Below are 25,808 nucleotides of genomic sequence, written 5' to 3'. Positions count from 1 at the left end.
ATTGATCTGTTGTGGGTGACATGGCATGATGTAAATTTGGAATATGAATATGTGCTTGGTACAAATATTAAGTGAATTTTCAACTGTTGGCTTATTAGGGGAGCTCCACCAAATGGAAAGCTAAAAAATGCTTGGTAAGATAATAGAGCTTGAAATTCACTTAAAAAGTAAGCTTAAAAATAATTTTTGCTTCTCAGACATTAAGTTGAAAACAACAGCTTCTACTCTGTAGACTTTTCTGTTGGAAAAGCTTATTGTTGTTAAACCGTGATGCTTCACAAGTGTTTCGATCTAATTCTGAGGTACTTCCTTCCCTGTCCCCCACGGAGCGATCCATTTAAAAATCAGTGTTTAATTCCACCAAATTACTGAGATATAACAAATGCAGAAGTATATTTGCTTATCTTTGGAGATGTCACTCTGTCATTTAGGCACAACAAAGATTGATTGCTACAATTTTGGGTTTTGCTCTGAACATTTTTGTCAGACTTGGTATCTCAGACCAGTCCTGCAAGACCTCCCTTGCTCCCTATGACCCGGAGTGCACTTTTGCCTGCCCAATATCTAGGTCATTTGTAGTGAATCCAGGGATCGAACCGAAACCTCCTCATTATTTATTTTGACTTACTGATTATATCATGTGCCCTTATGATCGTCCTTGATTTCAGAAGGTGGTAGAATAAACACTTCACTAGCCTGTAATATATATTATAATTCACCAAATAGATTCATTGAATGAATAAACAAACAAAAGCAATGACATGCTGTAGATTTAACTATTCCTCCTAAGAATATTTTTTAAATTCTGTGGTACTAAACCATGACATAAACGGGACAGACACAAGGGGGGAGATTTTCACTGGCGCCGCTGGGTGGAAACAGAATGGTAATACCCCTAAAATGGTGGGGAAAAGCTTACCAACCCATTCCCACTCTCTATCTGGCCAATGCCATCGTGGAAGGGCCTACTGCTGGGCTGAGGATTACCTGCCTGATTCAGTTGGCCCTTTTACTATGCAAATCAGCATTCTATGACATATGTAGGACCTCGACTGCCATTTTAGGATACAACTGGGCAGTACGTGCACCTTGCACACTCCGCCCAGTTTCACTTGAAGGTCCAGTCCGAGGGGAGCCAAAAAGGTACGTTTTTAATTATTTTTGTGGGGCTAGGAGGAGTAGGGTTGCTCCTTGAGCCCCACAAAAATAATATGGGCCACTACAGCACCAAGATCCCCCCACTTCCACGAATGGCCCTATTCCCCAGAGCTATTTTGATGCCGGTCAGGTATGCCTTTGAGCACCCAATACTGTGCCTGCCTGGAGCTGATGAGCTGCAGAGAGGCGCCCATTTGGTGCCCACAACCTGCTGGCCATATTGCAATGGGGATCAACCTTCAAAATTGACCAGGCCTCCCGTTGGCACTATTGGGCGGCAGGCTGGTGCACTCTGCAGAACTGCCGCCCGATAGTTAAAATCTATCCCCAGGTTCCTGAATATTAACATTTACATGACATTTTGTTGTTGACCATCCACAGAATTTCTCTGGCCTGTCTCCCTCTCTGATGGCTTCAGATATACTATCCAATTTTACAAGACAGGCTGAGAAGTACTTTTAAAAAATGACTGGGACAAAGGAAATTTAAATATTTCTCTCCCGAACCCTGAAAAAGCTGCCAATCAGGCAAAACAAAACCCACAAGATGTTCGTATTTGAATTGAATGGTATGACTCTTCCCTCAGAAACCTGACCACACATAGGTGTTGAATTTCCATGGGGGTTCTTCTGATCATCTGCTGTAACTTCAATGAAAAATCTGCAAAAACCTTTGAGAAATCGCATAAGTCACCGTGGATTTTCTGCCAAAGTTACAACATACAATGGGGAGAACCTTCATGGAAATTCATCTCCATCATGTCTATTCTGAGCTTTGAGTAAGAAAACAAGTGGAGTCAGCATCTGTGAGTGCACTTGGTTTTTAATCACATATGTATCATTTCAAAAAGAAAGAAACTTGTAGCATGATTCATCGTGGACAAAAATGGTTTATTTTTCTCACATTGATGTCAGACTAGAGCCTGTAGCTCTAGCCATTCTCATACAGTTGATTGACACTGTAAAAGTAAGCAAAAATAAACTTATATATCCCTTAATAATTTAACAGAATTTAAGATAATTCTTTTTCAATTTACAGTTATTCTGAAAAATGATTTAGTTCAGCAAGTTCCAAAAGACATTCAGTACTGAAAGGGTTAATCTGCACTGCTTTGTTTCGGTGTCAGAGCCCTTGCTTTGGGTGCTTTCACAGCACTTCACTGCAATTTCACCTAGTTTGCTTTGAATGTTCTCCGTTTGTGTCTGTGCTGGCTCCCTGAACGAACTCTCCATTTAGTCTCATTTCCCTTGCCCTTTCCCTGTACTATTTATCAGCCTTATTTTACTTTAATGCTTCAATTATAATTCTGTGTAGCTCTGAATGTTCTGAAGACAAGTAGAAATATAGAGGCCATTTGTACAACCTTTAACTAATTGTAAACGATAATGATGTTCCCTCTAGTATCAATTGAAAGAAGCAGAACACCAGAACACCTGAGGGTCTTTTGGACATTCATAACAGCAGCGATAAAAGGACCATTATTTTATGATTAGCACTGTACAACAAAAATGAAGAATTCAAACTGGATCATATTTCTGACTGCAGTGCTATCAGACACTTTATTAATTTTTGTATCTCTTTTATTAGTGCTGTGAGGGTAAACTAACTGAATAGAAATGTGCCTCATGTTTGGACAGATTCAATACCAAAATCAGTGGATGGGCTCTTTATCTTTGAAGGAGTTTCTGAGGACAAGTGTGAAACCTATGATGCCATAGTTGTGGAGCAGTGGACAGTGATTCATGTAAGTGTCAGTGCAGGAACTGCATGGGTCCCTGCATTATAACTATTTGTACCCAATGTGAGGAACATCCTGAATATATGATACCAGCTGATCAACCAGCAGCTTTGGATTCTGATTCTATCAACTTTTTTCCCCTCAAAATTATACCTGCTTAGCAGTTGTGTAAATGTTTCTGGAACTTCAAATATTGATTGCTTATGTCCTTCAATAATATTTCTACTCTAAAAATAACGGATCAAATGAACTCGCACTTATTGTAAGAAATCAACCATAAAGTCAGGTGTTTTTTCATGTTCATCTGGGTGTTTGGCGCATGTGGAAACCAATCACATGGTTAAATCACCATGGTTAAATCACATGGTTAAACCATCATGGTTAAATCGCCACGGTTAAATCACATGGTTAAATCACCATGGTCAAATCGCCACGGTTAAATCACCACGGTTAAATCACCATGGTTAAATCACCACGGTTAAATCACCATGGTTAAATCACCACGGTTAAATCGCCACGGTTAAATCACCATGGTTAAACCATCATGGTTAAATCACCATGGTCAAATCGCCACGGTTAAATCACCATGGTCAAATCGCCACGGTTAAATCACCACGGTTAAATCACCATGGTTAAATCACCACGGTTAAATCGCCATGGTTAAATCACCATACTCCAAATGAAATTATTGAGAAATCTTTAGAAGTAGAGATTCTGTCAGCCTGACTTGGACTGTACACTCTCTCCCCAAAAGTACATGTCCCACTTACTTATGCTTAGAGAGCTTAGGTCCAGGTTGGCAATAGCTAATGTATTGGATCACCTAAGTCTGCATAGGAGATAGTTTAATCAGCTAAAATCATACAGCTTATCAGGACAGTAGTCTGGTAAGCTTCGCATTGCTATTCCAAATAGGACCACCCTATCAAATAGAGCATTGGCTTACAGAGATATCTGGAGCCAATTTGGAAGTATCCCAGTTCCTAGTGATGACTTTATTCCTCCAGGTCCCACCCATAAGAATGACGTACCATCACTCTAAGTACTGCATTTATTCCTGGATCACGTATTGGATTTCAGTATCTGCCGCAGAGAATCAATTTGGTTTCGATTTTCCATCGTCGGGGGGTATCAGGTCCTGATACTTCTCCATCCATGGAGGACAGTCACTCGTTGCTCATTAGAGAATTGATAACTGCAGGTTTGAACCCTCGCTAGATTGATAACAAATACCAAGCAGCATGGGTGACTAGCACAGTTATCATGAAATGTGTAAGAACCACGATCTTCCTGACTACAACATTTACACAGTCTACTTAATCCAATAGTGGTTCAGAACAGCAGCACGACAACTGTTGTGTCAACGGTAGAATGAGTTCATATGAAATAATTCAGCAGCTTTGTTGATGAGCAGAATATATCTTCAACATATGAAGATATTTGTAAACATATTTCAAAACAGATTAATTGATCTTCCATTTCAAGGCACACTGTAAATCAGGGAACATGATGACTACTCTCTTACTTGTCTCTGTTGTCTTCATGTTGCTGTTTCTCTCTGTCTTTCCTCTTCAGCTTCTTTCTTTCTCTTTTTTGCTTCTCTCCCTTTAACTCTTCTTTTTACTTATGTCTTTTTCTTATTTTCTTTTGGGTAAGAGATGGTGGGTGGTCGTATCCTAACTCGCACCAAGTCCCACTTACCCATCTCCCCTGTGCTCACTGACCTACATTGGCTCCAGATCCACCAACGCCTCAAATTTAAAATTCTCATCCTTGTTTTCAAATCCCTCCATAGCCTCGCCCCTCCCTATCTCAGTAACTTCCTCCAACCCTACAACCCTCCGAGATCTCTGCGTTCCTCCAATTCTTGCCTCTTGTGCATCTTTGACTTCCTTTTTCCCCACCAGTGGTGGTCCTGCCTTCAGCTGTCTAGGCCCTAAACTCTGGAATTCCCTCCCTAAACCTTTCTCCCTCTCTCTCCTCCTTAAAACCTTTGACAAAGCTTTTGGTCCCCTCTCCTAATATCTCCTTGTGTGGCTCAGTGTCAAATTTTGTTTGATAACGCTCCTGTGAAGCGCCTTGGAACATTTTACTACATTAAAGGTGCTATATAAATGCAAGTTGTTGTTGTAAGGCATGGCATGGTAAGGAAAGGAATCACCAATGGCTGGAGCCTATATTTGGGGTAGGATTGCAAGGAAAATGTGGGCCTCAGCAGTTCCCTTCCTATTCCCTGCCCTTCAATCGTGAAGAGGAAGTAATAAATTTGGTTCCTAAGTTGGCCCTGCTACTTTGAGATTTCATATCCCAAAATATAAAACTTTTTCCAGACTGTTAAAATTTAGGTGTTCAGTAAAATAATGTAAAAATCTGCTTGTGTAATGATAAATGGAAAAATCATAGTAATTGGTATTTGAGACAAAATCTGTTTCTGCCAGTTGTTCCTTGTTCACTCAGCAGGCATCATATCTTTCATGTGGCATGAAGTGGCATTTCGCTCATTGGATTAGAAGAGAATTGTCAGTTTTCCTGGTACTTTTGATGACTTCATTGAGTTGAGGGGAAGCAGGCTAGCTTAAAATAACATTACAGAGCTAGATTGTCCATCCATTCACTATGAAAGGGCGAAAAATGTAACTGACATTAACCCTATCACACCACATTTAAATGACTCAGTTTTTATTTATATGCAGGTAATTTGCATTTAATTGTCTGAATTAAATACTATCAGAGCATAGGTACAATCTAAAAAAATGAGTGTGGTTAGGATCAGCTGTAGAAACTCCCTTATTGTATCGCCCTAATAATTCATTTACATTTACATGTGCTGATGTCACGGAGTTTTATTAGTGTATCACTAATGACTATGTTCTTACCATGGTAATTAATATATCTGAACAGTGCTTACAAGTGGGTTTCAACATGGAGGAAGTTATTGCAGTTTATTTGAGGAGCAATAACACCGGAGGAAATTCCCAGCGACTATGTAATGGCCAGCAGACTACTGCTGTATTTCTATTTTATCCCATGACTGACATTGATCACACATGACTTGCTACTAAACATTTGTTAGTTATTAACTAGTTAGGAGAAATAAAGGATATATGGCAGGGTCTCAACTGGATATAATCGGTCGATTATATCGGGTCCTGCTCTCCTCTGCCAAAACTGCTCACTATTCCAGGATCATCCTGCAATGCAAAGATAACCCCAGCTTCTCTTCTCCACTACAAATCGTCTTCTTAAACCACTCTACCCTGCCTCCTCCATCCTCACCTCCAACAACAAGCGTGAGGAGCTCATGGACTTCTTTGTCACTAAGATTGAGACCATCTGTTCAGCTGCCACTGCCACTTCCCTTCCTTCCCCTAGCCCACTAAGTCAATTTTCCCCTACAGTCCCCCCCTGCCCTAGCCCTGAACTCACATCTTTCTCTAGTTTCTCTCCTATCTCCCCTCATACCATCTCCGAGCTCATCTTGACCATGAGACCCACCTCCTGCTCCCTCGACCCTATTCCCACCAAACTGCTGACCACGCAACTTCCCTTCCTGGCCCCCATGTTAGCTGATATTATTAATGGTTCCCTTTCCTCAGGGACTGTCCCCCTCTCCTTCAAATCTGCCATCATCACCGCCCCCCTCAAAAACCCACCCTTGACCCCTCTGTCCTTGCAAACTACCGCCCCATCTCCAACCTTCCTTTCCTCTCCAAAGTCGTTGAACGTGTTGTCGCCTCCCAAATCCGTGCCCATCTTTCCTGCAACTCCACGTTTGAATCTCTCCAATCATGTTTCTGTCCCTACCACAGTACTAAAACAGCCCTTATCAAAGTCACAAATGACATCCTACGTGATTGTGACTGTGGTAAACTATCCCTCCTCATCCTTCTTGACCTGTCTGCAGCCTTTGATACGGTTGACCACACCATCCTCCTCCAACGCCTCCCCTCTGTCGTCCAGCTGGGCAGGACCGCGCTTGCCTGGTTCCATTCTTATCTATCCAGTCGTAGCCAGAGAATAACCTGTAAAGCCTTCTCTTCCCATTCCCGCACCGTTACCTCTGGAGTCCCCCAAAGATTTATCCTTGGCCCCCTTCCATTTCTTATCTACATGCTGCCCCTCGGCGACATCACCCAAAAATACGACGTCAGGTTCCACATGTATGCTGACGACACCCAGCTCTACCTCACCAGCACCTCCCTCGACCTCTCCACCGTCTCTGATTGTCACACTGCTTGTCTGTCATCCAGTATTGGATGAGCAAAAATTTCCTCCAACTAAATATTAGGAAGATTGAACCCATTGTCTTCAGTCCCTGCCACAAACTCCGTTCCCTAGCCATCGACTCTATCTCTCTCCCTGGCCACTGTCTGAGGCTGAACCAGACCGTTCACAACCTCGGCATCCTATTTGACCCTGAGATGAACTTCCGCTCCTTCACCAGGACCCCCTACTTCTACCTCTGTAACATTGCCCGTCTTCGCCCCGCCTCAGCTCATCTACTGCTGAAACCCTCATCCATTGCTTTGTTACCTCTGGACTCGACTATTCCAACGCTCTCCTGGCCGGCCTCCCATCTTCCACCCTCCATAAACTTGAGCTCATCCAAAACTCTGCTGTCTGTATCCTAACTTGTACCAAGTCCCGTTCAACCATCACCCCTGTGCTCACTGACCTACACTGGTCCGAGAACGCCTTGATTTTAAAATTCTCATAATTTAAAATTCTTGTTTTCAAATCCCTCCATGGTCTCGCCCCTCCCTATCTCTGTAACCTCCTCCAGCCCTACAACCCTCCGAGATCTCTGCACTCCCCCAATTCTGGCCTCTTTTGCATACCCGATTTTAATCGCTCCACCATTGGCGGCCGTGCCTTCAGCTGTCTAGGCCCTAAGCTCTGGAATTCCCTCCCTAAACCTCTCTGCCTCTCTACCTCCCTCTCCTCCTTTAAAACACTCCTTAAAACCTACCTCTTTGACCAAGCTCCTAATATCTCTTTATGTGACTCAGTGTCAAATTTTGTTTGAAAACCGGTCCTGTGAAGCGCCTTTTGACGTTTTACTACTTTAAAGGTGCTATATAAATGCAAGTTGTTGTTGTTAATGGACCAACCAAATGAAACAGAAGGAGTAGAAGTCACAAGTGAGTTATAACATCAGATTTGCCTGTTGGTTAAATATTGTATCCATGGAACTTATACTGTGGTTCATGGGATTTTTGAATTGAAGGTTATGTTTTTGTTGCAGGGACTCTAAATGGCAGAAGCTGAAAGGACTTTTGCAGTGTTCCAGTAATGCAGCTACCAGTCAGTTTGTGTACACTGGAGTACAGTTGGACATTTTTAATTATAGAGAATGTGTTCACAGAACTACAACTTTATTTAGACTAATATTGTGTTTGTATGCCTGCATACAGCATTAAAATAATGCTAGCAAGAATTAAATTTAATAGGTCTATAAACCCAAACAACCATTTTAATTCACAATCCACCACCTGTGACAAATCCAGTCTACACCATGGTGAGAAGTGAGATACGTGCTGTATATCAAATTTACCAATTGTGAATCTTTTATCTATTGTTAATGTGCATCTCCTTTGATATAAATCACTTCGCAGTATTAAATGGATTACTTTGAGGGATAATTTCTGCCTAGTGGGGTCAGATGGGGGTTAAATCTGTTGTACGTGAAGTTTAAAATTGCTTACAGTGGATATTTTATGTAGGTCATGAGCAGTTAAAAGCTGCACGCTTTTAGACAATGTGAATAATTAATAACTCGTTCTGCATGAGTGCAGTATTCAGACAGTGCTAGAGGTTGGTTCAGAAGTGTAAAGTGGCTGTTTTGCAAAACCACTTTGAGCTTCCTGTTTTGACATAAATGTTACATGTGTACATGCAGTAAATACGCTGCAACCAGAGTTATGTGATTTGCTAATCATAGGAACATATTCTTTCTGCTAAAAAATGAAATTGCTGGGGTAAAACTGCTGCTACAATACAAAATTGTTAAATGATTAATATCTGCATTATTCTGCATATCTGATTATTCTCCACATGAAATAGGATCAACTCAAACAGCAAGTGAAGGAAAGATCACTAACACTCGAAGACATCATGTCACATGGCTTCTGCTCCCAGAATTGTTCATGAATTTTTGTTCTTGGTCTACTCTTCAGTCCATTTATCTCCCATCACCAGATCAATAGCAGTCTGTACACTGCACTGAATTATATCATGCTTGAAAGTAAGAAAGAAGGAATAAAATATTCTGAAAAGCAGGAACATGGATATTGCTCTCACTCTTCACACATGCACATTCACAAACACTCACACTCACAAACATCCACAAACACTCACACACATTCACAAACACTCACACTCACAAACATCCACAAACACTCACACACATTCACAAACACTCACACTCACAAACATCCACAAACACTCACACACATTCACAAACACTCACACTCACAAACATCCACAAACACTCACACTCACACACGTTCACAAACACTCACACACACACATCCACAAACACTCACACTCACACACATCCACAAACACTCACACTCACACTCACACACATCCACAAACACTCACACACACACAAACACTCACACACATCCACAAACACCCACACTCACACACACACATCTACAAACACCCACACTCACTCACACACATCCACAAACACTCATACACACACATCCACAAACACTCACACACACACAAACACTCACACTCACACACACACATCTACAAACACTCACACTCACACACACACATCGACAAACACCCACACTCACTCACACACATCCACAAACACTCACACTCACACACATCCACAAACACTCACACACACACAAACACTCACACACACACATCTACAAACACCCACACTCACACACACACATCTACAAACACTCACACTCACTCACACACATCCACAAACACTCACACTCACACACATCCACAAACACCCACACTCACTCACACACATCCACAAACACTCACACTCACACACATCCACAAACACTCACACACACACAAACACTCACACACACACATCTACAAACACTCACGCTCACTCACACACATCCACAAACACTCACACTCACACACATCCACAAACACTCACACTCACACATAAACATCTACAAACACTCACACTCACACACACACACATCTACAAACACCCACACTCACACACACACATCTACAAACACTCACACTCACTCACACACATCCACAAACACTCACACTCACACACACACATCTACAAACACTCACACTCACACACACACATCTACAAACACTCACACTCACACACACAATCTACAAACACTCACACTCACCCACACACATCTACAAACACTCACACTCACTCACACACATCCACAAACACTCACACTCACACATATCCACAAACACTCACACTCACACACACACATCCACAAACACACACACTCACTCACACACATCCACAAACACTCACACTCACACACACACATCCACAAACACTCACACTCACACACACACATCCACAAACACTCACACTCACACACACACACATCCACAAACACTCACACTCACACACACACACACACACATCCACAAACACTCACACTCACACACACACACATCCACAAACATCCACACTCACACACATAAGAACATAAGAACATAAGAAATTGGAGCAGGAGTAGGCCAATCGGCCCCTCGAGCCTGCTCCGCCATTCAATAAGATCATGGCTGATCTGATCCCAACCACAAATCTAAAGAACACAAGAAGTCGGAGCAGGACCCGGCCACATAGCCCCTGGGCCCTCTCCGCCACCCACAGGGCATTGACCGATCCGAACTCAGCTTCATGTCCAATTTCCTGCCCGCTCCCCATAACCCCTAATTCCCTTTACTTCTAGGAAACTGTCTATTTCTGTTTTAAATTTATCTAATGATGTAGCTTCCACAGCTTCCTGGGGCAGCAAATTCCACAGACCTACCACCCTCTGAGTGAAGAAGTTTCTCCTCATCTCAGTTTTGAAAGAGCAGCCCCTTATTCTAAGATTATGCCCCCTAGTTCTAGTTTCACCCATCTTTGGGAACATCCTTACTGCATCCATCCGATCAAGACCCTTCACAATCTTATATGTTTCAATAAGATCGCCTCTCATTCTTCTGAACTCCAATGAGTAGAGTCCCAATCTACTCAACCTCTCCTCATATGTCCGCCCCCTCATCCCCGGGATTAACCGAGTGAACCTTCTTTGTACTGCCTCGAGAGCAAGTATGTCTTTTCTTAAGTATGGAGACCAAAACTGTATGCAGTATTCCAGGTGCGGTCTCACCAATACTTTATATAACTGCAGCAATACCTCCTTGTTTTTATATTCTATCCCCCTAGCAATAAAAGCCAACATTCCGTTGGCTTTCTTGATCACCTGCTGCACCTGCATACCAACTTTTTGATTTTCTTGCACTAGGACCCCCAGATCCCTTTGTACTGCAGTACTTTCCAGTCTCTCGCCATTAAGAAAATAACTTGCTCTCTGATTTTTCCTGCCAAAGTGCATAACCTCACATTTTCCAATATTATATTGCATCTGCCAAATCTCCGCCCACTCACCCAGCCTGTCTATATCCCCTTGCAGGTTTTTTATGTCCTCCTCACTCTCTACTTTCCCTCCCATCTTTGTATCATCTGCAAATTTTGATATGTTGCACTCGGTCCCCTCCTCCAAATCGTTAATATAGATTGTAAAGAGTTGGGGACCCAGCACCGACCCCTGTGGAACACCACTGGCTACTGGTTGCCAGTCCGAGAATGAACCATTTATCCCAACTCTCTGCTTCCTGTTAGATAACCAATCCTCCACCCATGCCAGAAACATCCACAAACACCCACACTCACACACACACATCCACAAACACTCACACTCACACACACACATCCACAAACACTCACACTCACACACACACACATCCACAAACACTCACACTCACACACACACACATCCACAAACACCCACAGTCACACACACACATCCACAAACACTCACACTCACACATCCACAAACACTCACACTCACACACACACAAACATGCACAAACACTCACACACACACATCCACAAACACTCACACTCACACACTCACATCCACAAACACCCACACTCACACACACACATCCACAAACACTCACACTCACACACACACACATCCACAAACACTCACACTCACACACACACATCCACAAACACTCACACTCACACACACACATCCACAAACACCCACACATCCACAAACACTCACACTCACACACTCACATCCACAAACACCCACACTCACACACACACATCCACAAACACTCACACTCACACACACACATCCACAAACACTCACACTCACACACATCCACAAACACCCACACATCCACAAACACTCACACTCACACACTCACATCCACAAACACCCACACTCACACACACACATCCACAAACACTCACACTCACACACACACACATCCACAAACACTCACACTCACACACACACATCCACAAACACCCACACTCACACTGACACACATCCACAAACACTCACACTCACACTCACACACACATCCACAAACACTCACACTCACACACACACATCCACAAACACTCACACTCACACACACACACATCCACAAACACTCACACTCACACTCACACACACACACATCCACAAACACTCACACTCACACACACACATATCCACAAACACTCACACTCACTCACACACACATCCACAAACACTCACACTCACACACACACATCCACAAACACTCACACTCACACACACACACATCCACAAACACTCACACTCACACTCACACACATCCACAAACACTCACACTCACACACACACACATCCACAACACCCACACTCACTCACACACATCCACAAACACTCACACTCACACACATCCACAAACACCCACACTCACTCACACACATCCACAAACACTCACACTCACACACATCCACAAACACCCACACTCACTCACACACATCCACAAACACTCACACTCACACACATCCACAAACACTCACACACATCCACAAACACTCACACACACACAAACACTCACACACACACATCTACAAACACTCACACTCACTCACACACATCCACAAACACTCACACTCACACACACACACACATCTACAAACACCCACACTCACACACACACATCTACAAACACTCACACTCACTCACACACATCCACAAACACTCACACTCACACACATCCACAAACACTCACACTCACACATAAACATCGACAAACACTCACACTCACACACACACACACATCTACAAACACTCACACTCACTCACACACATCCACAAACACTCACACTCACACACATCCACAAACACTCACACTCACACATAAACATCGACAAACACTCACACTCACACACACACACACATCTACAAACACTCACACTCACACACACACATCTACAAACACTCACACTCACTCACACACATCCACAAACACTCACACTCACACACATCCACAAACACTCACACTCACACATAAACATCGACAAACACTCACACTCACACACACACACACATCTACAAACACCCACACTCACACACACACATCTACAAACACCCACACTCACTCACACACATCCACAAACACTCACACTCACACACACACATCTACAAACACTCACACTCACTCACACACATCCACAAACACTCACACACACACACATCTACAAACACTCACACTCACACACACAATCTACAAACACTCACACTCACCCACACAGATCTACAAACACTCACACTCACTCACACACATCCACAAACACTCACACTCACACATATCCACAAACACTCACACACACACATCCACAAACACCCACACTCACTCACACACCACAAACACTCACACTCACTCACACACACATCCACAAACACTCACACTCACACACACACATCCACAAACACTCACACTCACACACACACACACACATCACAAAACACTCACACTCACACCACACCACACTCCACACACACATCCACACTCACACACACACACATCCACAAACACTCACACTCCACACACACATCCACAAACACTCACACACACACCACACCACATCCTCAAACACTCACACTCACACACACACACACACCACACTCACACACACATCCCAACACTCACACTCACACACACACATCCACAAACACTCCACACTCACACACACACACATCACAACACCTCACTCACACACACACATCCACAACACTCTCACACTCACACACACACACACATCACACACACACTCCACAACTCACTCACACACACACATCCACAAACACCACACTCCACCACACATCCACAAACACCACACTCACACACACACATCCACAAACACTCACACTCACACACACATCCACAAACACCCACACTCACAAACACACATCACAAACACTCACACTCACACACACATCCACAAACACCACACTCACACACACACATCCACAAACACCACACTCACACACACAACACTCCACAAACTCCACTCACACACACACACATCCACAAACACCCACACTCACACACACACATCCACAAACACTCACACTCACACACACACCACAACACTCCACACTCACACACACACCATCCACAAACACTCACACTCACACACACAATCATCCACACAGCACTCACACACATCCACAACACACACCACACACATCCACAAACACTCACACTCACACACACACATCCACAAACACCACCTCACACACACACATCCACAACTCACCACTCACACACACACATCCACAAACACCCACACTCACACACACACATCCACAAACACTCACACTCACACACACACACATCCACAAACACTCACACTCACACACACACATCCACAAACACCACACTCACACACACACATCCACAAACACTCCACACTCACACACACACACATCCACAAACACCACACTCCACACACACACATCCACAAACACCCACTCACACACACACACATCCACAACACTCACACTCACACACACACATCCACAAACACCACACTCACCACACACATCCACAAACACTCACACTCATACACACACATCCACAAACACTCACACTCACACACACACATCCACAAACACTCACACTCACTCACACACACACAGCCACAAACACTCACACTCACACACACACACATCACAAACACCACACTCACTCACACACACATCCACAAACACTCACACTCACACACAACCATCCACAAACACTCACACTCACACACACACATCCACAAACACTCACACTCACACACACACTTCCACAAACACTCCACACTCACACACACACATCCACAAACACTCACACCTCACACACACACACCACAAACACTCACACTCACACACACACATCCACAAACACTCACACTCACACACACACATCCACAAACACCACACTCACACACACACATCCACAAACACTCACACTCACACACACACACCACAAACACCTCACACTCACACACACACATCCACAAACACTCACACTCACACACACACATCCACAACACTCACACTCACACACACACATCCACAAACACCACACTCACACACACACATCCACAAACACCCACACTCACACACACACACATCCACAAACACTCACACTCACACACACACATCCACAAACACTCACACTCACACACACACATCCACAAACACTCACACTCACACACACACATCCACAAACACTCACACTCACACACACACATCCACAAACACTCACACTCACACACACACCATCCACAAACACTCACTCACACACACACAATCCACAAACACTCACACACACACATCCACAAACACTCACACTCACACACACACATCCACACACACACACCACTCACACTCCACACACACAACATCCACAAACACTCACACACACACACATCCACAAACACTCACACTCACACACACACATCCACAAACACTCACACTCACACACACACATCCACAAACACTCACACTCACACACACACATCCACAAACACCCACACTCACACACACACATCCACAAACACTCACACTCACACACACACATCCACAAACACTCACACTCACACACACACATCCACAAACACTCACACTCACACACACACACATCCACAAACACCCACACTCACACACACACACACATCCACAAATACTCACACACACACATCCACAAACACTCACACACACACATCCACAAACACTCACACTCACACTCACACACACACATCCACAAACACCCACACTCACACACACACATCCACAAACACTCACACTCACACACACACATCCACAAACACTCACACTCACACACACACACATCCACAAACACTCACACTCACACACACACATCTACAAACACTCACACTCACACACACACACATCCACAAACACTCACACTCACACACACACATCCACAAACACTCACACTCACACACACACACATCCACAAACACTCACACTCACACACACACATCTACAAACACTCACACTCACACACACACACATCCACAAACACTCACACTCACACACACACATCCACAAACACTCACACTCACACACACACACATCCACAAACACCCACACTCACACACACACATCCACAAACACTCACACTCACACACACACACATCCACAAACACTCACACTCACACACACACATCCACAAACACTCACACTCACACACACACACATCCACAAACACCCACACTCACACACACACATCCACAAACACTCACACTCACACACACACATCCACAAACACTCACACTCACACACACACACATCCACAAACACTCACACTCACACACACACATCTACAAACACTCACACTCACACACACACACATCCACAAACACTCACACTCACACACACACATCCACAAACACTCACACTCACACACACACACATCCACAAACACCCACACTCACACACACACATCCACAAACACTCACACTCACACACACACACATCCACAAACACTCACACTCACACACACACACATCCACAAACACCCACACTCACTCACACACATCCACAAACACTCACACTCACACACACACACACATCTACAAACACTCACACTCACACACACAATCTACAAACACTCACACTCACCCACACACATCTACAAACACTCACACTCACTCACACATCCACAAACACTCACACTCACACATATCCACAAACACTCACACTCACACACACACATCCACAAACACCCACACTCACTCACACACATCCACAAACACTCACACTCACACATCCACAAACACTCACACTCACACACACACATCCACAAACACTCACACTCACACACACACATCCACAAACACTCACACTCACACACACACACATCCACAAACACTCACACTCACTCACACACACACATCCACAAACACTCACACTCACACACACACATCCACAAACACTCACACTCACACACACACACATCCACAAACACTCACACTCACACACACACATCCACAAACACTCACACTCACACACACACATCCACAAACACTCACACTCACTCACACACACATCCACAAACACCCATACTCACACACACACATCCACAAACACTCACACACACACATCCACAAACACTCACACACACACATCCACAAACACTCACACTCACACACACACACATCCACAAACACTCACACTCACACACACACATCCACAAACACTCACACTCACACACACACATCCACAAACACTCACATTCACACACACATCCACAAACACTCACACTCACACACACACACATCCACAAACACTCACACTCACTCACACACACATCCACAAACACCCATACTCACACACACACATCCACAAACACCCACACTCACACACACACATCCACAAACACTCACACTCACACACACACACATCCACAAACACTCACACTCACACACACACATCCACAAACACTCACACACACACATCCACAAACACTCACACTCACACACACACATCCACAAACACTCACACTCACACACACACATCCACAAACACTCACACTCACACACATCCACAAACACTCACACTCACACTCACACACATCCACAAACACTCACACTCACACATATCCACAAACACTCACACTCACTCACACACACATCCACAAACACTCACACTCACACACACACATCCACAAACACCCATACTCACACACACACATCCACAAACACCCACACTCACACACACACATCCACAAACACCCACACTCACTCACACACATCCACAAACACTCACACTCACACTCACACACACACATCCACAAACACTCACACTCACACACACATCCACAAACACTCACACTCACACACACACACATCCACAAACACTCACACTCACACACACACACATCCACAAACACTCACACTCACACACACACACATCCACAAACACCCACACTCACACACACACATCCACAAACACTCACACTCACACACACACACATCCACAAACACTCACACTCACACACACACATCCACAAACACTCACACTCACACACACACATCCACAAACACCCACACTCACACACACACATCCACAAACACCCATACTCACACTCACACACATCCACAAACACTCACACTCACACATATCCACAAACACTCACACTCACTCACACACACATCCACAAACACCCACACTCACACACACACATCCACAAACACCCACACTCACACACACACATCCACAAACACCCACACTCACTCACACACATCCACAAACACTCACACTCACACACACACATCCACAAACACTCACACTCACACACACATCCACAAACACTCACACTCACACACACATCCACAAACACTCACACTCACACACTCACACATCCACAAACACTCACACTCACACACACACACATCCACAAACACTCACACTCACACACACACACATCCACAAACACTCACACTCACACACACACACATCCACAAACACTCACACTCACACACACACACATCCACAAACACTCACACACTCACACACACACATCCACAAACACCCACACTCACACACACACATCCACAAACACTCACACTCACACACACACACATCCACAAACACCCACACTCACACACACACATCCACAAACACTCACACTCACACACACACATCCACAAACACTCACACTCACACACACACACATCCACAAACACTCACACTCACACACACACATCCACAAACACTCACACTCACACATCCACAAACACTCACACTCACACACACACAAACATGCACAAACACTCACACTCACACACACACACATCCACAAACACCCACACTCACACACACACATCCACAAACACTCACACTCACACACACACACATCCACAAACACCCACACTCACACACACACATCCACAAACACTCACACTCACACACACACATCCACAAACACTCACACTCACACACACACACATCCACAAACACTCACACTCACACACACACATCCACAAACACTCACACTCACACATCCACAAACACTCACACTCACACACACACAAACATGCACAAACACTCACACTCACACACACACATCCACAAACACTCACACTCACTCACACACATCCACAAACACTCACACTCACACACACATCCACAAACACTCACACACATCCACAAACACTCACACTCACACACTCACACATCCACAAACACTCACACTCACACACACACACATCCACAAACACCCACACTCACACACACACATCCACAAACACCCACACTCACACACACACATCCACAAATACTCACACTCACTCACACACACATCCACAAACACTCACACTCACTCACACACACATCCACAAACACCCACACTCACACACACACATCCACAAACACTCACACTCACACACACACACATCCACAAACACTCACACTCACTCACACACACACATCCACAAACACTCACACTCACACACACACACATCCACAAACACTCACACTCACACACACACATCCACAAACACTCACACTCACACACACACATCCACAAACACTCACACTCACTCACACACATCCACAAACACTCACACTCACACACACATCCACAAACACTCACACACATCCACAAACACTCACACTCACACACTCACACATCCACAAACACCCACACTCACACACACACATCCACAAACACCCACACTCACACACACACATCCACAAATACTCACACTCACTCACACACACATCCACAAACACTCACACTCACTCACACACACATCCACAAACACCCACACTCACACACACACATCCACAAACACTCACACTCACACACACACACATCCACAAACACTCACACTCACACACACACACACATCCACAAACACTCACACTCACACACACACATCCACAAACACTCACACTCACTCACACACACATCCACAAACACCCACACTCACACACACACATCCACAAACACTCACACTCACACACACACACACACATCCACAAACACTCACACTCACACACACACACATCCACAAACACTCACACTCACACACACACACATCCACAAACACTCACATTCACACACACACACACAAACACTCACACTCACTCACACACACATCCACAAACACTCACATTCACACACACATCCACAAACACTCACACTCACTCACACACACATCCACAAACACCCATACTCACACACACACATCCACAAACACTCACACTCACACACACACATCCACAAATACTCACACACACACACATCCACAAATACTCACACACACACATCCACAAACACACACACTCACACACACACATCCACAAACACTCACACTCACACACACACATCCACAAATACTCACACACACACACACACATCCACAAACACTCACACTCACACACACACACACACACACAAACACTCACAAACATCCACAAACACTCACACACACACATCCACACTCACACACATCCACTCACACACACACACGTTCACAAACACTCACACTCACAAACATCCACAAACACTCACACTCTCACACACACACACACACTCACAAACACACACACACTCACAAACACACACACACTCACAAACACACACACACTCACAAACACACACACACTCACAAACACACACACATCCACAAACACACACACACTCACAAACACACACACACTCACAAACACACATACACATCCACAAACACTCACACACATCCACAAACACTCACACTCACACACACACCCCCCACATGTGCAGGCACACATATACACATACACATGCATGCACCCACACACACATGCACACCCACACACCCACACACCCGCATGTGCAGGTACACACACACATATATATATAAAACTATTTTTGGAGTTCTTGTTTGACTTCCTTCAAATAATTAAGACAAATGAGAGAAATCTTTAAAGTGTTAAGCACTTTAAAACGTAAAGATGGATAAGCTGCTTAAAAGCAGCGAGTAACTAAATCGTTTTGAAACAGGAAGATCCCAGGTTTGATTTAAGAACATAAGAAATTGGAGCAGGAGTAGGCCAATCGGCCCCTCGAGCCTGCTCCGCCATTCAATAAGATCATGGCTGATCTGATCCCAACCACAAATCTAAAGAACACAAGAAGTCGGAGCAGGACCCGGCCACATAGCCCCTGGGCCCTCTCCGCCACCCACAGGGCATTGACCGATCCGAACTCAGCTTCATGTCCAATTTCCTGCCCGCTCCCCATAACCCCTAATTCCCTTTACTTCTAGGAAACTGTCTATTTCTGTTTTAAATTTATCTAATGATGTAGCTTCCACAGCTTCCTGGGGCAGCAAATTCCACAGACCTACCACCCTCTGAGTGAAGAAGTTTCTCCTCATCTCAGTTTTGAAAGAGCAGCCCCTTATTCTAAGATTATGCCCCCTAGTTCTAGTTTCACCCATCTTTGGGAACATCCTTACTGCATCCACCCGATCAAGACCCTTCACAATCTTATATGTTTCAATAAGATCGCCTCTCATTCTTCTGAACTCCAATGAGTAGAGTCCCAATCTACTCAACCTCTCCTCATATGTCCGCCCCCTCATCCCCGGGATTAACCGAGTGAACCTTCTTTGTACTGCCTCGAGAGCAAGTATGTCTTTTCTTAAGTATGGAGACCAAAACTGTATGCAGTATTCCAGGTGCGGTATCACCAATACCTTATATAACTGCAGCAATACCTCCCTGTTTTTATATTCTATCCCCCGAGCAATAAAAGCCAACATTCCGTTGGCTTTCTTGATCACCTGCTGCACCTGCATACCAACTTTTTGATTTTCTTGCACTAGGACCCCCAGATCCCTTTGTACTGCAGTACTTTCCAGTCTCTCGCCATTAAGAAAATAACTTGCTCTCTGATTTTTCCTGCCAAAGTGCATAACCTCACATTTTCCAATATTATATTGCATCTGCCAAATCTCCGCCCACTCACCCAGCCTGTCTATATCCCCTTGCAGGTTTTTTATGTCCTCCTCACTCTCTACTTTCCCTCCCATCTTTGTATCATCTGCAAATTTTGATATGTTGCACTCGGTCCCCTCCTCCAAATCGTTAATATAGATTGTAAAGAGTTGGGGACCCAGCACCGACCCCTGTGGAACACCACTGGTTACTGGTTGCCAGTCCGAAAATGAACCATTTATCCCAACTCTCTGCTTCCTGTTCGATAACCAATCCTCCACCCATGCCAGAATATTACCCCCAATCCCGTGATTTTTTATCTTAAGTAATAATCTTTTATGTGGCACCTTGTCGAATGCCTTCTGGAAGTCTAAATACACTATGTCCACTGGTTCCCCTTTATCCACCCTATACGTTATATCCTCGAAGAACTCAAGCAAATTTGTCAGACATGACTTCCCCTTCATAAAGCCATGCTGACTTTGTCCTATTAAATTATGCTTATCTAAATGTTCCGTTACTGTCTCCTTAATAATAGACTCCAAAATTTTACCCACCACAGATGTTAAGCTAACTGGCCTATAATTTCCAGCCTTCTGCCTACTACCCTTTTTAAATAACGGTGTTACATTAGCAGTTTTCCAATCTGCCGGGACCTCTCCTGAGTCCAGGGAATTTTGGAAAACTATCACCAAAGCATCCACAATCCCTACTGCCACTTCCCTCAAGACCCTAGGATGGAAGCCATCAGGTCCAGGGGATTTATCCGCCTTGAGTCCCATTATTTTACTGAGTACCATCTCCTGAGTGATTTTAATCGTATTTAGCTCCTCCCCCCCGAGAGTCCCCTGTTTGTCCAGTGTTGGGATATTCTTAGTGTCATCTACTGTAAAGACTGAAACAAAATATTTGTTCAGCATTTTTGCCATCTCCATGTTTCCCACCATTAATTTCCCGGTCTCATCCTCTAAGGGACCTATGTTTGCCTTAGCCACCCTTTTTCTTTTTATATAACTATAGAAACTCTTGCTATCTGTTTTTATATTTTTTGCTAATTTCTTTTCATAATCTAACTTCCCTTTCTTAATCAATCCTTTAGTTACTTTTTGCTGTCTTTTGAAGAATTCCCAATCTTCTATCCTCCCACTAAGTTTGGCTACCTTATATGTCCTTGTTTTTAGTCGGATACTATCCTTGATTTCTTTACTTAGCCACGGATGGCTGTCATTTCTTTTACACCCTTTTTTCCTCAGTGGAATATATTTATTTTGAAAGTTGTAAAATAACTCCCTAAATGAACACCACTGCTCATGTACCGTCTTACCCTTTAATCTATTTTCCCAGTCCACTTTAATCAATTCCGCTCTCATACCATCATAGTCTCCTTTATTCAAGCTCAGTACGCTTGTTTGAGAATCAACCTTCTCACCCTCTAATTGGATATGGAATTCAACCATGTTGTGGTCGCTAGTTCCAAGGGGATCCTTAACTAGGACATTATTAATTAATCCTGACTCATTACACAGGACCAGGTCCAAGGTTGCCTGCCCCCTTGTAGGATCAGTTACATACTGCTCAAGAAATCCATCCCTGATGCACTCAATGAACACGTCCTCAAGGCTGCTCTGCCCAATTTGATTTGTCCAGTTAATATGATAATTAAAATCCCCCATAATTATGGCTGTTCCCTTATTACATGCCCCGACTATTTCCTGATTAATACTTCTTCCAGCAGAGTTGCAACTATTAGGAGGCCTATATACTACGCCCACTAATGTTTTTTTTCCCTTATTATTCCTTATCTCCACCCAAACTGTTTCATTATCTTGATGCTTTGTCCCAATATCATTTCTCTGTATTACAGTGATTCCTTCCTTTATTAACATAGCCACCCCACCTCCCCTTCCTTCCTGCCTGTCCTTCCTGATTGTTAAATACCCTGGCATATTTAATTCCCAGTCGTTGTCACCCTGCAGCCATGTTTCTGTAATGGCCACAAGATCATACCCATACGTAGTTATTTGTGCCGTTAACTCGTCCATTTTATTACGAATGCTACGTGCATTCAGATAAAGAACTTTCAAATCTGTTTTGTGACGCTTAGTTCCTGCTTTTTCCTTTTTTAACACTTTACCTATTACTCCATACCTTCTGTCCCTTCCTGTTACGCTTTCCTCTCTCTCCCTGCTCAGGTTCCCAACCCCCTGCCACTTTAGTTTAAACCCTCCCCAACAGCACTAGCAAACACTCCTCCTAGGACAGCGGTCCCGGCCCTGCCCAGGTGCAGACCATCCGGTTTGTACTGGTCCCACCTCCCCCAGAACCGTTTCCAGTGTCCCAGGAATTTGAATCCCTCCCCCTTGCACCATTCCTCTAGCCACGTATTCATTTGAAATATCCTCCTATTTCTACTCTGACTAGCACGTGGCACTGGCAGCAATCCTGAGATTACTACCTTTGAGGTCCTATTTTTTAATTTACCTCCTAACTCCCTATATTCTGCTTTTAGGACCTCATCCCCTTTTGGTCTGTGCTCTGTTTTCTGATCTCAGTCAGGGTTACAGAGGGAAAAATCAGACAGGATTGCTACCCCTGCTGGGGGCATTGAGTGAGAATGATATTTGGTTCAGTTGTGATTCCCATTGCAGTTGAATAACTGCCAACACTTGTGAAGAAAGTATCAAAGAGCAATCAACGCCTTCAGAATTGTGTCCAAAATATTAGTCGATGCCTTGTGAAAGGGAGAGAGGGAGGGGAGAGAATTGGCAGAAAAAAGGAGGAAAATATTTTTTTAAAAGCTAAGGGCCTAGAAATGTGTCCGCGTCCGCGTGAACCCAGCAGCAAATGTGAACCGATGCGCCAAAATTGATGAGTAAAAGGACTATTCAAAATTGGTCCTCTTGCGTCATCGGGACGTGACTGGTGTGCTGGGGACACCAATCATGCCCCAAGAGACAGTGTGCTTGTCACGAAGAGCATAAAGATTGGCCAGCAGAGATGCCGGCACTGGAGTAACCGTGAGTCTGGAAGGGAGGAGATCAGAAGGAGGACAAGCGGTGGCCGGCAGCGGCCCACAGTTTTAATGTGGAGCCAGGAGGAGCAGTCCTGCTCCTCCTGGCTCCACAGTCAGGTAAGGATAAAAATGTTTACTTACCTTTTTGTTGGCAGCCTCTAGCGGTCCTTTTAAAGACCGCTGGTTTGGCTGCTCTGAGCCTGAGAAGACTGACCGCAGTTTGCAAAGCGCATACTGTGGTCAGTCACCAACAAATTTTGTGACTGGGCCTGATATAGGTGCTAGGTCCCCAATCTGCATAGGCAATGGGCCTAACACCTGTTTCAGGCAGGCGCCTGATCGACTACAGGGTGCGCCAACCAATATGGCGTGCAGT

General features: G+C 44.4%; 1 protein-coding gene across 1 annotated transcript in view; it reads left to right on the top strand.

The window, feature by feature from the left end:
• The window catches only part of LOC137342225 (raftlin-like), a 129,247-nt gene that overhangs the window by 91,201 nt on the left and 12,238 nt on the right, over positions 1 to 25,808 (top strand). Inside the window, exon 7 of the mRNA XM_068006024.1 lies at positions 2,796 to 2,902. Coding sequence (XP_067862125.1) covers positions 2,796 to 2,902 — 107 coding nt within the window. The remainder of the gene's footprint in view (positions 1 to 2,795; positions 2,903 to 25,808) is intronic.

This window comes from Heptranchias perlo, chromosome 2 (assembly GCF_035084215.1).
Source record: "Heptranchias perlo isolate sHepPer1 chromosome 2, sHepPer1.hap1, whole genome shotgun sequence".
NCBI lineage: Eukaryota > Metazoa > Chordata > Chondrichthyes > Hexanchiformes > Hexanchidae > Heptranchias > Heptranchias perlo.
Note: the sequence above shows the minus strand (reverse complement) of the source record. Positions and strands in the feature narration are given on the sequence as shown.